Genomic DNA, 16,795 nt, shown 5'->3' on the forward strand with positions numbered 1-16,795 from the left:
CGGTCCGCATCTTGCGTGGGCGGGCTCCAAGGGGGGTCCCTTAAGCCCAGGGGGAGGGGGCGGACACCCGGCTCCGCCCCACCAACAGGGTGCTGCCTCCTGGCGGTCGAGCGCCACCGAAGCGGGCGGCAGTGATGCGTGTGGGTTTGAGGACTGGGCCGGGGGTCAGCGAGAGCATAAAGACCTACGTAGTGCGGAAGGCTCAGAGAATGGGGACGCAGAATACAGGGACTCCGAGGTGGACTGCCCCGAGTGGAGAGTGGGAAAGCGGGGCAGAGGGGAAGAGGGTCAGCCAGAAACTAAGGAGCCACTGGGGAAAGGGGCACGGGACGCGGGGAACCTCCAAGGAGTGGGGGCCCTTAAGAGCATCACCCAGAGTGGAGAAGGGGGTCAGGCGCTGAGGCAGAGGGCAAGGGAAGGGGGCTTGAGGAGGAGGGTAACAGTAGGAGGAATCCCCCCACCCCCCGCCCACGTCTGACAGATGAAGGTCAAAAAAGCACCCACACTTGAAAAGCACCACATCTTTATTGAGCCCTTCCACGTGCCAGCAGCTTCTCTGCACCCAACCCCTGAGCCCACACACCTACTGGCCCATTTTACAGATGGGAAAACTGGACCTGGGAGGGGTAGCCACTGGGCTTGAGGTGCTAGTCAGGTTAGAAGCTGCACCAGCCTTGGCTGGGTCAGGCCTCACAGTCTCCAAAGCCCATGCTTCTGACCACTGCACCATCCTGCCCCTTATTGGGTGTCCCAAGACATGGCTGGGGGCCAGCCATTCTTATAGGCTCCTTCAGCATTCAACCCCATACCGATCAAAGTGGCGCAGCAGCAGGCTCAGCTCAAGGTGCACAGTGCCCCCGGAGGTGGTGTGCAGGCGATAGCGGTCAGCCCCACTGTAGATGGCATCTCCATGCAGCAGCTGAGGCCCGCCACCCACGAAGGCCCTCGCCAGCTGCTCTCGCCAGCTGCCCAGGGGCCGCCACGTGGGGCAGTCCAGCTGGTGGGTGCCTGGACTGCTGGGCACATGGCAAAAGCCATAGCCTGCAAGCTGGCAGCGGCCGAAGCTGTCCTGGGACCACACCTGGAGATGGAGCCGGGGCCAGCCTGCAGGATAGGAGGGAGGGTGGAAAGGTGAAGGGGTACAGTCCAGCCTCTTACTCCTGAAGACCCCCTGCCAGGTTTCTGCCCCACCCTCCTCCTCTGGACCACCACAGAGCAGCCAAAGGGATCTTTCTGAATCCAGGTTCTTCCTTGGCTCAAAACCCTTCCATGATTCCCTAATGTTCTCAGTATAAAGTCCAACCTCAACATTCTAGACCCTTGAGGTCTGGCCTCTGTTGAATTCTCTGTTGGCCTTCTCCTCTGTGTCCACATATCTGGGGAGCCCAGTCCCCAGGTGAGGGTGGTGGGCCTTGTCCTGGATGCCTCCTTCCTTCCCTCCCCATGGCCACACCCTGTCCTCTTTCCTGGCCTCGGGGCCTTCTTTCTTGCCTTCATCATCTTTCACCTGGCAGCTGGAAGCATCTTTCTCCCCTTTCCATAGATTTCTCAGTTCCTCACTCAAGATACAGTTCAGCTCCTCACCCTATAGGCAAAGTGCTTGGGAGATCCAGCCCCATTTCACCCTCCTTTCTGAGTCTCTCTGAGCTTGGCCCTGTTCTAGAAGCTGGGGATACAGCAGCGAACAGGGCAGACAAAAATTTCTGCCCTTGTGCAGCTGACATCTTAGACAACCAACACAGTAAATACGCAAATTATAGGGTATGTCAGATGGTGATAACTGCTCTGGAGAAAAATAAGCTGGGTAGGGTGGGAGTAGGTAGGCATGCAGTTTTAGAAGGCGGTGATCAAGAAAAAATTTACTGAGGTGACATCGGAGGCAGTGCTTAAAGGAGGGAAGAGACTGGGGGCTATATGGCTATCTAGGAAAGAGTGCTCCCAGCAGAGGGGACAGCTAGTGCAAAGGCCCTGAGGTGGGAGCTGCCTGGTGGGACTGATGTGGCTGGAGCAGACGGGGAAGGGGAGACAGAACCAGATCAAGCAGGGCCCTGTCCTTCCATGGTAAGGCTTTGCCTTTTACCTTGAGTGATGTGGGGACCACAGAGGGTCCTAAGCAGAGGAGGAATGTGGCCTGACTTAGGTGTTCACAGGAGGGACACCTCAGTAAAGACTCTATGGTAACAGCCTAGTGAGAGGTGATGGGGGTTGGGGGAGTGATGACATTCAGGATGCATTCCAAAGGTGGAGCTAATGGGATTTCCTAATAGACTGAGAAAAGAAACAGCAAGGATATTTGGGATCCTTAAGAGCTGAAAGGACTGTGGCCTGCCTCACCTTCCAATCAGTCACCTGTGAGGCAGCCAGAGGGATCTTTTTTTTAACTGCAATCTTTTTTTTTTTTTCAAGTTTATTTATTTGTTTGGCTGAGTCAGGTCTCAGTTGTGGCACATGGGATTTCTGTTGCGGCACTAGGGCTCCAGAGCCCACAGGCTCAGTAGTCACGGGGACCCAGCTGCCCCACAGCATGTGAGATCTTAGTTCCCTGACCAGGGATTGAACCTATCTCCCCTGCATTGGAAGATGGATCCTCAACCCCTGGACCACCAGGGAAGTCCCCAGAGGGATCTTTTAAAAGCAAAATCTGACTTGTCAATCACCTGCTCTGGCTCCCCAGATATGGCCTCCACTCTGCGGCCTGGCATTGAAGATCCTGCAGGGCCTGTTCCCTGTCCCCTGCCACATCACCCCATGTAGTACCCCTGCTCACCCTCCATCCTCCAAATACCCCTGACTCACCTCCCCCTTTGACCCTTCCACACATGGCTTTCTGCCTAGAACCCTCTTCCATCTTTCCATTTTAATAGCTCCTACTGACTCTTCCCAGCAAAACCAAACATTCCCCCTCCTCCGGGAACCCCTCCCTGAACTCCCCGGCAGAGTAAGGCACCTCCTCTGGGCTCCCAGAGTCCTTCAGGATCCCTCACCCAGGCCTGCCCACTCTGGGCTGCCACTCAGGGTAGCTCTTTCTCTCCCCAGAGATGATCTGTGTGGGAACAGAGCTGGGCTAGCAGGGGCTGTCTCATCACTGACATCTCCTTGGCACCCCCTGACACAGGGTAGGCACTCAGTAACTATTATTTATATGATAGAAATATATGGCATATTTATCTAGACTATTTCCTGGAATCTACTCCTTTCTAACGACACAGATATTCCACCAGAAAAGGTTTTCTGATACCCCTCCTCTCTCACATATTCATTTACCCTCCGAGCAGCAGAAAAGCCCTGCTTGCAGAACAGCCACTAGCCTTCACCTCTCTCTCTCTCTTAACCCTCTCCCAGCTTCCTCCTTTTTATTTTTTTGACTGAGCCAAGTATTGTGTGGGATCTTAGTTCCCCTACCAGGGATCAAACCCAGGCCCCCTGCATTGGAAGCGCAGCATCTTAACCCCTGGACCTCCAGGAAGTGCCTCCCAGCGTCCTTCTGATTGAAGACTCTCTTGCTTTGTCTCTGTGAAAGCCACGTCCCTCTCCCCCGGCCCGCCCCTTGACCTTGCCCCCTTCACCTTGGCCTCTGCCCTGGTTCTAATGAACTCTAGAGCTGGCCTGGGGAGGTTTCAGCTCAGCCTCTCCAGGGCCAAGTCTGGTCACAAAAGGGACCCAAAGGCACAGGAAGCAGGGCCAGCACTTGGTGGTTCCGGTTCTGGTAGCATGTGGGTGCCGCTAACTCACCTCTTATTAGTCTAGCCTGAGGTCCAGGCTGGGAACCCACCTTGAAGGCCTTTGGTGGCGAAGTGCAGGTCGATGGGGTGGGACCAGTAGGCCATGTCCCCTATCTGGGGAGTGTCCACCTGTGTTTGGCCCTCCCGCACGCCTGACAGGAGCTTCCATGCTGCCCCTGCAAGTGAGAGCCAGGACATGGATGAGGTCAGGGGGAGGGGCAGGGGACAGTCCTCAGGAAGAGGATCCCACTGTGGTTGCAGGACCCCCTTTCTCTCTGGAACCGGGGGTGGGTGGTGGTCAAGGATTGCAAAGTGTAGATTCTGGAGCCAAATGTCTAGATTTAAATCCTGGCACTATTTCCTCCTGCCTATGCAACTGCAGATGGTGACTGCAGCCATGAAATTAAAAGATGCTTACTCCTTGGAAGAAAAGTTATGACCAACCTAGATAGTATATTCAAAAGCAGAGACATTACTTTGCCAACTAAGATCCGTCTAGTCAAGGCTATGGTTTTTCCTGTGGTCATGTATGGATGTGAGAGTTGGACTGTGAAGAAGGCTGAGCGCCGAAGAATTGATGCATTTGAACTGTGGTGTTGGAGAAGACTCTTGAGAGTCCCTTGGACTGCAAGGAGATCCAACCAGTCCATTCTGAAGGAGATCAGACCTGGGATTTCTTTGGAAGGAATGATGCTAAAGCTGAAACCCCAGTACTTTGGCCACCTCATGCGAAGAGTTGACTCACTGGAAAAGACTCTGATGCTGGGAGGGATTGGGGGCAGGAGGAGAAGGGGACAACCCAGGATAAGATGGCTGGATGGCATCACGGACTTGACGGAGTTAGTGATGGACAGGGAGGCCTGGCGTGCTGCGATTCATGGGGTTGCAAAGAGTCGGACACGACTGAGCGACTGAACTGAACTGAACTGATGCAACCTTGGGCTTGTTACCTTTCTCTGCCTCAGTCTTCCCATCTGTAAGGTGGGTATAATAATAATGCATCCCTCACAGGTTTGTGAGATGATTAAATGAATTAATACACACGAAGCACTAAGAATAGTGTCCATGGCATAGTGCCTGCTGGAAAAGTGTTGGGTATCACTTTATTATATTACTATTCTCATTCCACATTTAGAGGCCCTAGTCCGAGGACTAAGATGGGGCCAAGGGTGTCCTTCGTGAACAAAAAGCACAAAGCATATCGTGAAAGGTGCATCGTAATAGCAGTCCTACCGAGGGTGACAGTCATAGTGAAAATGCACTGAGTGCTTAGCAAATGCCAGACGCTGTGCTAAGCGCTTTAGTAATGAATTCATTTAATCCGCCTTCTGGGACTCTTAATCCCCACCCCACCCCCTGCTTACAGATTCTCCTCCATAGCCCACAGGCCCTGCAAGGCCTGGCCTGTGCCCACTCCCCGCCCCCACCCACCACCTTCCTGAGCTCATCTTTCATCACTTTCCTCATTCCTCACCACTCTCTGGCCTCACTGGCTCTATTTTTGTTCCACTCTTCAGGGCCTTTGCACTGGCTGTTCCCTTTGCCTAGAAAACCCTGCTCCTGGATGTCCCCAGACTTGTTTTCCCCATACTTCAGGGATCAGCTCAAGCGCTACTTTCACAGGGGTATTCTCCCTCACTCTTCTATCCCCAAACTAACCAGTCCCTCTCACATCATCTCTCAGCTCATCTCTTCCTAGGACCTAGTACACGATCTGTAATCATTAGACTCATGTCTTTATCTGTTTATTTATTCTCTGTCTCCCCTACTGTGAGCCCCCAGAGAGCAGGGATCTTATAATGTACTGGATCCCTAGGATCACAAACTCAGATCTTGGTACACAAAAGGTGCTCAATACATGTTTGCTGGACAAAGAAATGATCCTAGGAGGTGGGGGCTAATACAGTCCTCATCTTACAGGTAAAGAAACAGACTCTGAGAAGGAATGGCACTTGGTCATTCATTCCACAAACCTTTACCGAATACCTTCTCTGTGCCAAGCACTGTTCTCCATGCTGAGGCTACAGCAGGACCGCAGCAGACCAAGTCCCACAGTGGAGCTAATTCAAATGGAGCTCTGGTTTGTTTCTGGTTTGTTTGTTATTTGTTTTTGACCGTGCCTCGAATCATGCAGGGATCTTAGTTTCTCTACCAGGGATCGAACCTGCATCCCCTGCAGTGGAAGTGTGGAGTCTTAACCACTAGCGAAGTTCCTCAAATAGAGTTCTGACTGATAGCAGAGACCAAGCCCCTTATCTGACTGCCTCTCGGCTCTCTCTTGCATAACTAACCTCCTCTCCCTGGCGAAGAGCCCCCTGAAATAATAAAAATCATGTTGGTTACTGCTCCCTTCTGGGCCAAGTGAGGAAAGCAACAGACCCTGAGTCAGGATTCTCACATACAAGACTTCCTGACACTGCTATGAAGGACAAATAGTCCCATTTTACGGACCAGGAAACTGAGGCAGGGTCACAGAACAGATGAGTGGTAGGGCGCTGGAAACCGAGTTGATTCCAGGCTTGTCTTATTCACTCAACTGGAGGATCCCAGTTTCCCAGGGAATCTCAGCCACTAGTCTATCCACCAGCGAAATCACAAAGGACTCTGGACCTAAAAAGATGATGATGGCAATGGGCACACTCATTTCATGGACATGTATCTCTGCTAGACAACATATCCCAGGCTTAGAAACAAGAGCCCATCCAGCTGTTACACAAGCCAGGCAACACTTACGAGGACTTACAAATCCAGGTTCTCTTCTAAGGGCTGTTGATATTCATGTAGTCCTCACAACAACCCCATGAGGTATACAGTGTTATTATTCCCATTGTACTGACAGGGAAATCAAGGCAAAGACAAGTGCCCAAGGTCAAATAATTAATAAACAGGAGCTGGTTTTGAATCCAGGTAGTCTCTGCTCTTAACCTCTTAGTACTCTGCTGCCTCTTAGGTGCTATTAGCTTCATTTTCAGACAAGGAAACAGGCTCAAAAAGGTCAAGTCCAAAGGCTCCCAATTAATAGGTAAGAGAGTTTGTATCTGAGCCCAGACTTGGTGACCTGTGGCCCTATCACACTAACCACCAACCCTCTACTGCCTCTGATGGAAAGGCATGAAAACTGGGACCTCCACGGTCCCTCTTGGGCTTCTGTGGATGGACTTGGATGACGATCAGAACCAGGTTCCTACGTTTTCACAGAGAAATATGAATACAGGAGGGTGGTCTCTCCTCTTAGTTGCAAGATGGAAACTTCCATTTCACCTTAAGAATTCAATAAATGGAGATGGTAAAGCAAAGAATTAAGATGGGGGAGTCACCCAAGGCCAAAGCACCTCTGACAGTGAATGGAAGCCAAATAGTGTTGTTGGGGTTTTAAGTGTTTTGAGGATTGGGAGTGTGTGCTGGGGGTAGGCGGGTGTGTCAAGCCTATAGTCCCCTATCCTTGCTGTGTGTGCTAAATCACTTCAGTCGTGTCCGACTCTTTGTGACCCTATAGACTGTAGCCTACCAGGCTCCTCTGTCCATGGGATTCTCCAGGCAAGAATACTGGAGTGGGTTGCCATGCCCTCCTTCACGGGACCTTCCAGACCCAGGGATCAAACCCATGTCTCTTATGTCTCTTGCATTGACAGGCAGGTTCTTTACCACTAGCACCACCATAGGAAGCCCTCAGGGAATGTGTATTGAGAGACTAGAACTCAAGAGTTCCCAGAGGTGGGATGGGAAGGGATAAGAAGGGAGCCTGAGACTCGCATGAACAGAATGTGGTCAGGGATAGGAGTCCTGAGAGCTGACGGAAGCTAAGGACCAGGGATTGAGCCAAGGGGTCAAGGAAAGAAGGTGGAGCAGCTAGACTGAGAGGTTTCGGTGGGGAAATGAACCATGTCGGGGAATACCTGTGTGGACGCCCCACTTGCAGAACAGGCTACTTTCCGAGAAACCGGTGGCCCCCATGATCTGTCCGATCACGTGCACCTCAGCCATTGCCCTGAAAGGGGAAAATATAATCACAGCCTTATGAGAAAAGTGTACAATTATCTCCACCTAATAGAAGGGAAGACTGAGGCCCACCAAGTAAGGAGCAATACGTGGGATTCCAAGCTAGTTTCGTCAAACCACTGAGGTTGCGGTTTCAGCCATGATACTAACTGCCCCTCCAGGAGAGTCTCAGAAAAATGAGGGGCGAGAAATGGACGCTCCAAGGAGCTGGCGCGTAACCCTGCCTGCCTCTAAAATAACTTCCTAGGCTCAACCCCGCGGAAAGTCCCGCCCCAGGGGCCCAAATGGCTCCGCCCACAACACAAAAGCTCCTCCTCCCACGTCAGATTTCCGCCCCCCCCAAGTCCATGAGGCGCATGCGTCGCTGGGCGCCTTAGCTCCGCCTGTGAGTTCGCGCATGCCTTATTCCTACCTCAGAGTACCTAACGGTTAGGAGAGGCGAGAGCGCTGGCGGGGATTGGAGTTCATGGGCCTGACCTGTCCCTCTCTCCGCAGGCGCTGACTTCCCAGGTCTGGCTCACGCCTTTCCTAGGACATTCCTGGCAGCGAGAGAGCTGAGGCGCAGATCTCTCCGAGACCGCGCCCGCCTCCTGCCTCCCAGGTTGTTGCTGGGGCAACGGCAGCCTCCTCCCCTGGCCTTGCACCCGCCCTGCGGGTTGCTAATTGGCCCTAGCGGCACTTGGCGGGGCGGGACTATGCTGTGATTGACATTTTTTCTTCCCCACCCGTTTCCATTTTTGGGTAAGAAGTCTCTCCAGCCACGACCCAAGGTTCAGCCGTTTGCGGCGTGGCCCGGTTGTGGCCATGTTGAGCGCGGCGAGGAAATTTGAACACTGTCTGTCTCAGATATTCTTATAACAGAATAAGCAAATCCATCCATGCCCCATTACCCCTCAAACTGTCTCTCAACAGGGACCGCAAGATAGACTTGAGCCAGAGGTTTGGATGCATCCCATTGCCTCCTAACTGGAAATAAACTCATCTGGTTGGCGGGGTTCCTTTTTAGAGTTCCCCCAAGCTCCTCAAAGACTGATAAATCCAACTTCCTTCTCAGAAATACCGCCCATTTCTTCATTGTTAGTGCTGATTCTGAGCAATGAGTGGGTGGGGTGGGGGAAGGGGTAAGAGAAATGAGGAACTGAGGCCACTTTATCTGCAGAAAATCCTGTTTTTGAAGGCTGGACTCTGTCAGTAACAGGACCCTGCACAGCTCTAAGTCTCAGTTATCTCATCCATGTCATGACCCCAAGGGGAGTGACTGAGTCAGGCACTCACACGTTCTGATTTCCTGAGCAGTACCTTCTCCACCCTCCAAGTTCAGTTGAACCTTAGTTCCTGCCTTATTCCTCCAGCCCAGACCAGGAGTCCAAAGGGAACTTATTCCCCTACTTATTGTAAAACGGGGACAGCAAAAGTTAAGAGTCACCAGCCCAAAGTGATAGAGAGGGGGGCAACATTTCAATAGGATAGTGTCGTGGATTGTGTGCAGGTTAGAAAGGAATTTCCAGACATGAGGCAGAATGAGAGGAGGATAGAGTTTATTCGGTAGGGAGATGCCCTTAGAACAACAGGCCTACCTCCTGATAGAGCAGGGAGAGCTGACTGTTAGAACAGCAGGCTGGCTCAAGAGAGAGCCAACGCCTTTCATCGGCTAGTAGCCAATTTTTATAGCCTCAAGACAAAACTCCTGCTGGAAGGGTGGCATTAGGTGATTAGTTAGGATGCTATAGGGTGAATAATGGAGTGGGTGTTTTTACCTAATATGGGATCAAGGAATTGAGTGGTTTAGATCTGGAGGGCGCTCATGGCAATGGTTGATATGGGGGCTCTGGTCAGTTCCTGAGATGACCTTAGTACGGGCCTTCACATTTGTGAACTTGGTACAAGGCTTTACACCTGTGACCTTGTTGTAGGGATCCACAGATAGTATTTATATAGAAAAAAAAAAAGGTATATAATTCGATAATATTCCACTAGTAGGTATATTTGAAAGCTACCATTTATCAAGTGATTTCTCTGTGCTAGCCAGTGTAAACTGATTGTTTTGCAAGCATGATCTCCTTTAATCCTTAGATATCCCACGTGTGTGCTCAGTCGTGTCTGACTCTTTGCAACCCTTTGGACTGTAGCCCGCCAGGCTCCTCTGTCCATAGGGATTTTTCAGGCAAGAACACGGGAGTGGGTTGCCATTTCCTTCTCCAGGAGATCTTCCTGACCCAGGGATCAAATCCATATCTCTTACATTGGCAGGTGGATTCTTTACCACTGCACCATCAGGGAAGCCCACAGATATCCCACAGGGTGGGTAATTATCAGATTTATTTAAGATGAAGAAATTAGGGCAAAATGATTTATCCTTAAACCAAATAGACTATAGTTCTGTCTTGTGCTACGTGCTCAGTTGCGTCTGACTCTTTTGTGACTGCATGGACTGTAGGCTGCCAGGCTCCTCTGTCCATGGAATGTTCCAGGCAAGAATACTGGAGTGGGTTGCCAGTTCCTACTCCAGGGGATCTTCTCAACCCAGGGATGGAACCCATGTCTCCTGCATTGGTAGGTAGATTCTTTACCACTGTGCCACCTGGGAAGCCCATAGGTCTCTCTCGCTCTGTCCCAAAACTTTATGTTCTTCACCTCCTGCTGTCTCACTTCTCTTGGATACACATCTCATCTCCCAGTATCAAAGGAATATGGAGGTCATGGGTGTCATCCTCAACTCCATCACGTCCCATGTCCAGCCAGTCATCAAAGTCCTATACATGGGACTCACCTGGTGGTCCAGTGGTTAAGACTCTCTGATTCCACTTCACTGGGCACAGGGTTCGTTCTCTGGTCTCAGAACTAAGATCCCACATACCACACAGCATGGCCCAAAAACAAACAAACAAAAGTCTCATAAAAAGCTCCTTCTTAAATATTTTTTCTTCAGTTGGTTTCTTTCCCACTGATAATATTAGTGATTAAGAAAATGCTTCCCAGCTCACCTACCTGGATTTAAGTCTTAGTTCTGGCCCTTCCATTTGACCTTTAGCCTCTCAGTTCCCTCGTCTGTAACAGGAGCATGAGTAATGGTACCCACCCTGTTAGATTATGAATTTAATGAACATATGAAGCTGGACATTTAAAACATGTCCACAGATTCCTGACACTCCTTTCACTAGGTGGTGGAGCCTGCCGCTCTTGAGTATAGGCTGCACCTTGTCACTTGTTCCAGTAGCTCCTGGTACAGTTGTTACTGTGTGACTTCTGAGACTGAGCCATAAAAGGCATGGGGATTCCACCTCCATTTCTCTCTTGCATGGCTCACCTGATAGAGCCCAGCCACCATGACGCGACAGCAGAGAGACCCAAATGAGAAAGAACCAAAGCCAAACAAACCAGCGCCATGAGAGAGACCCATCTTGGAAGGAGATGGTTCAGCTGCAGCAAACCTTCAGTGACTATTGCAGCTGGCCACCATGCCAGCTGTAACTTCATGACACCCTGACCCAGAGTCAGCCAACAAAGCCTGACCAACAGAAACTATGTCTGATGGTAGTTTTTGTTGTTTTAAGCCACTAAAGTTTTGGAGGATTTTGTTATGCAGCAATAATAACAATGTCAGTGCCTAATAATAATAATACAAATGCCTAATGAATTTAGGGTAGTGCCTGGCACATAAGAAGCACTGTAAATGTTTGTTATTATTGATGGTTTTTATTGTTCATGTTGTTGTTACTCAGATGGCACATTTTACATACTTTTTACAAGAAGCACACTGAATATCTCTTTATGTAGTTTTTATTCTTAAAGTCTTTTAAATTGTGAGAACATACTCATAAAATTTACCATTTTAACCATCTTTACGTGAACAGTTCAGTGGCCTTAAGTACATTCACATAATTCTGCAATGTCTCTAGAACTCTTTTCATTTTGCAAAACTGAAACTGTACCAATAAAACAAAAACTCCCATCCCTCCCTCCCTTCCTCTAGCCCCTGGAAACCCCCTATTTACTTTCTACTTCTGTGAATTTGACTACTGTAGGTACCCCATATGAGTGGAATCAATATTTGTCCTTTTATGACTGGGTTTTTTCATTTAGCATAATTCAGCATAATGTCCTCAAGGATCAGCCATGCTGTAGTGCATGTCAGAATTTCCTTGTGTTTCAAAATTATATGGCAATTATTTATTTATTTTGAAGCATAGTTGACCTCCATCACCATGTTAGTTCCAGGTACACAACATAATGGTTTGGTATTTCTATACATTACAAAGTGGACATCACAGAATTTCCTTCCTTTCTAAAGTTGAATAATATTCCATTTTAGATATACATTCTGTTTTCTTTATCCATTCATCTAGTTGGGTTGCTTCCACCTTTGGGCTATTGTGAATACAGCTACTATGAACATGGGTGTATACACACATCTCTTTAATACCTTGCTTTCAGTTCTTTTGGGTATACACCCAAAGAAGTGGAATTGCTGGGTCATATGGTAATTCTATTTTTAATTTTTGGAGGAAATGCTGTACTCATTATTAGAGTGACTGTTCATCCTCTTTTATATCTTGGCTTTTTTTTTTTTTTTTTTTTTTGGCCAAGCAGAGTGGCTTATGGGATCTTTGTTCCCTGACCAGGGATTGAACCCAAGTCCTTGGCAGTGAAAGAGCCTAGTCCTAACCACTGAACCACAGGAAATTCCCACATCTTGCATTTTTCACTCAGTGATACATCTTGGAAGGTTATCCATATCTTTAGATCAAACTCACATTTTCAAAAATAAATGTTTGGCAGTATATGTACAGAAAAGTGCACAAATCATAAGTGAACAGCTGAATTAAATTTCATTAACTGAACACACTTGATAACCAGAAATCAGCTCATGAAAAGAACATGACTAACCTCCAAGGATGCCCTTCATGCCTCATCCAGGATGCCCCCAAGGGAAACCACTAACTGGACTCCTAACAATATGCATTAATTTTGCCTGGTTTTGTACTTTATATAAATGAAGTCTCGCAGTATGTCTTACTTTGTGTCTGCTGTCTCTTGCTCAGTGCTTTGTGAAATTTATCGCATGCCATTGCACGTGGCTGTAGTTTTTTCATTCTCATTGCTATATAGTTTCCTCTGTGTGAAGATGCTGTACTTTATCCATCTGTTGATGGGAACCTGTTTTCCGGTGGACATATGTTCATGTCTTATTGGACTGGAATTGCTGGGTCATTAGGTGGTTCACTAGTAAAGAATCCACCTGCCAGTTCAGGAGACCCAACAGACATGAGTTTGATCCCTGGGTTGGGAAGATCCCCTGGAGAAGAAAATGGCAATCCACTCCAGTATTCCTGTCTGGAAAATACCATGGACAGGGGAGCTGGGCAGGCTACAGTCCATGGGGTCACAAAGAGTCAGACATGACTAAGTACGCACACGCACACACAAGATATGTTCAGCTATAGTAGAAGTTTTCCCAGTGGTTTTCCCAGGAGTTTTCCTAGTGGTTGAACCAATTTGGATGCTCATTCAACCTAGTGGTTGAACCAATTTTAGATGTATGAGAGTTCCCCTGCTCCACCTCCTTACCAGTACTTCCTGGTGGCTTCTTCTATCATTTAGCCATTCTCATGGGGGTGTATTAGTATCACATTGTGATTTTAATTTGCATTTGCCTGATTGGGTAATTTTTTAAATGTTCATTGCTACCTTGGATTTCCTCTTTTTGTGAAGTTTTGTTCGATTTTTTCACTTGATTTTCTTTTCATATATATATGTATGTATATACACACATATATACACATATGCATATACATATACATATATTCATAATATTATGTTAACAGTAAAATTCTCCAAGAATTACAGGATTCTCCTATATAACCATAATACCAGTTTAACATTTCCCCAAGTATCAATTTAATATTGACAGAAAACTATCATCTAACTCATAGTTTATATTCAAATTTCTCCCATTGTCCCAATAAAACACCTGTCACCATCTGCTCTCCATCTGGGATCACACTTTGTGTTTATTTGTCATGTTTCTTTAAGTAAGTAAGTATTAGTCGCTCAGTCGTGTCCGACTCTGCAATCCCATGGACTGCAGCCCGCCAGGCTCCTCTGTCATGAGATTTTCCAGGCAAGGATACTGGCGTAGGTTGCCATTTCCTTCTCCAGGGGATCTTCCCAACCCAGGGATCGAACCCAGGCCTCCTACATTGCAGGCAGATTGATGTTTCTTTGCATGCGGGCTAAGTCGCTTCAGTCATGTCCACCTCTTCGCAACCCCATGGACTGTAGCCCATCAGGCTCCTGTCTATGGAATTTTCCAGGCAAGAATACCAGAGTGTGTTGCCATGCCTTCCTCCAAGGGACGTTCCCGACTCAGGGATTGAACCTGAGCCTCTTATGTCTCCTGCATTGGTAAGTGGGCTCTTTACCATTAGTGCCACCTAGGGAGCCCGTCATGTTTCTTTGGTCACATTTAACCTAGAACAGGCTGCCAACTTTTAGATTTTTATGTTTTTGTTTTCATGACACTGACATTTAAAAAATACATATTTAATTTGGCTGCATTCGGTCTTAGTTGTGGCACGCAGGCTCTCTAGTTGTGGCACATGGGCTCCAGAGCGTGCAGGCTTCATAGTTGCAACTCACGAACTTAGTTATACCTTGGCATCATCCCCTGCATTGCAAGGTGGATTCTTAACCACTGGACCACCAAGGAAGTCCCAATACTGACATTTTTGAAGAGTTCAGATCAGCCACTTTATAAAGTGTTGCTCAATTTGACTCTGTCCCATATGTTCTCATGATTAGATTCAGATGATGCATTTTTGGCAGAAGCATCATAGAAATGATGTCATGTCTTTCCTTTTCAAGTGCACATCAGTAGGCACACGATGTTGATCTGCTCCGTACTGGTGATGTTCACTTCCACCACCTGATTTAAGTGGTGTCTGCTGACTTGTCCATTAATACTGTTTTTTCCCCTTTGTAATAAGTTATCTGTGGGGGGATCCTTTGAGACTAAATACATGTCCTGTTACTCATCAAACTTTCACTCAGTGGCTTAGGCTTCTGTTCATAATCCTGGCTGAGATTTCATGTTCAGTATTTCTGGACCACCACAAAGCCCAAGAACCCTGGAAGGGGCAGGGAGACTGTACAAGGCTGATGGTGGCCAGAGAATGTAGTGAAGTTAATAAATCTCTAGGGTGCAGGACTTCCCTGGTGGTCCAGTGGTCAGGACTTTGCACTTCCACTGCAAGGGGTGCAGATTCCATCCATGGAACAAAATCCTGCATGCAGAGTGACCAAAAAAAAAAAAAATCTCTAGGGTGGCCTAGGGGGTCAGGAGGCCCCATGTTGCTCAGGGATTCAGTAAAAATCAGTAAATGCAGCCTCAGTAAAATGTACTGATTCAGCCTCAGTAAAAAAGGGAAGCTGGTAACAATTCATGTGCCCATGCCACAAATAGGTATTGAAGGCCTGCTTTGCACCCAGGCACTGTTCTAGGCCCCGAGGCACAGCAGTGAACAAAAGAGAGCAAATCCCAGCTCAGCTGCAGCTGGCACTGAAGTGGGGGAATTCAAACTACAAACAGCCAAAGTATGTAGTATGTTTCACAGTGATAAGAGCAAGGTTAAGGAGATAATAAAGAGTAACAGGTTATCTCTCCTGATAGAACAGTGCTGCTCCCTCTCCTCCTCTATCCTCCCACAGGTCTCCCCGCCTGTTGTCAGCCAGAATATCTGGCTGAGCTAAGTGCACTTCCAGACACCATCTGCTCTCCCTGGGAGTGGGGCCCATGCCAACTCCAGCGTCTGGACTCTTGGCACAGAGCCCCAGAGCCCTGGAGCGAGAGAACTCTGGCCGGCCCCACATCAGGAAGGGAATCCTCCAGTTTGGCTGTCTGGGACTGGTGAGACGGAAGGCTTCTGAGAGACGCGGAAGCCAGTGCAAGCTGGTGGCCTCCTTGAAGGAGGTTGAGGCCTGTAGGGCGAGAAGAGTCCCTTCATCAGACTGAAGATGATGGCTATATTAATAAATAATTCTATTCCTAAGCACTATTAAACACGTTCAGAGTGCCTAGTTTGGGGCAAATGCTGGACATGTGTTAATTTCACCTAATCTAAGTGCTTTATATATGCGATCACAATCCAAGAGACAGGGAGTACTTACCCTATTTTACAAATGGAGAAACTGCAGTTCAAAAAGGTGATGCTATTATCCAGAGGTCACATAGCGAGTGCTTTGAAGAGCCTGGAAAGGAACTCAGGTCTGCGTGGGTCCAAAAGGTAACTCATAACTACCGCCTGTACCACCTGATAGCCAGCACACCATCCCTGGCCCACTCCCACCGCCGGCCCTCTCCCTGGAAGCCCCCACCTCATCTTCTGCTTCTGTTTTCATCCCTTTACGTGGGCCAACAAGAAGTACAGCCTTGGGTTAGAATCTGCCTGTGGGTCCTGGTACTAGTTGTTTACCTCGGACCAGTGAACTCACACACATCTCTCAGCCTCAGTTGCTTGATGTGCAGAATAGGGAGAGAGATCGAGAGGAATCCGTGAGATGATGAACGCAGGGCATCTAACGCAGGGGCAGGGCGTGGGTCACTGCACTCACTGACCCTGCCGCACGCTCTTAGGCAAGCTCTAACTCTCAGCGCCTGTTTCCTCCTGGGCACGACAGGACCACCAGTGATAGTGCTTCTCAGGTCGTTCTCAGGAATAAACGTGTCCGTGTATATACATAACGTGTGTATGTAAAGCACTAAGAACCGTGCCCACAGTTAGCTGGGGTTGCTGCTTTGACTGTTGGGCAGCGGGGAGGGTGGTGGGCTGGAGGCGGGGCCAAGCCGGGAAGGCCCTGGAGAATCGGGGTGCTCCCTCCTCCGTCCTGCAGCTTTAGGGTCTGGGTTCACGGAGTCAGGGCCCGCTGTTCTCAGAGACTCCCGCCCGCTCCTCCACACCGGGGGTGGTAGGGGTCCGCGCCCGGCGCTGACGTCGGCCTTCAAGGCCCGATCCCCGGGCCTCCGCGGAGGGCGGAGCCCGGGCGCCGTCGCTCCGCCCCCACCCCCGCCCCCGCGC

At 49.0% G+C, this 16,795-nt stretch overlaps 1 protein-coding gene across 2 annotated transcripts; it reads right to left on the minus strand.

Annotated features, from left to right (window-relative positions):
- Positions 507–8,377, minus strand: B9D2 (B9 protein domain 2). 2 transcript variants are annotated; one of them, XM_005692435.3, is made up of 4 exons: positions 8,144–8,377; positions 7,619–7,710; positions 3,773–3,898; positions 507–1,104 (listed from the first exon to the last, which is right to left on the minus strand). In XM_005692435.3, the coding sequence occupies exons 2-4, from the start codon at positions 7,704–7,706 to the stop codon at positions 791–793; spliced, it is 528 nt and encodes a 175-aa protein (XP_005692492.1). In that variant the 5' UTR covers positions 7,707–7,710; positions 8,144–8,377; the 3' UTR covers positions 507–790. The 2 variants fall into 2 exon arrangements, with proteins under 2 accessions (XP_005692492.1, XP_013826783.1); XM_013971329.2 differs by having other exon boundaries at positions 8,134–8,377.

This window comes from Capra hircus, chromosome 18, assembly GCF_001704415.2.
Source record: "Capra hircus breed San Clemente chromosome 18, ASM170441v1, whole genome shotgun sequence".
NCBI lineage: Eukaryota > Metazoa > Chordata > Mammalia > Artiodactyla > Bovidae > Capra > Capra hircus.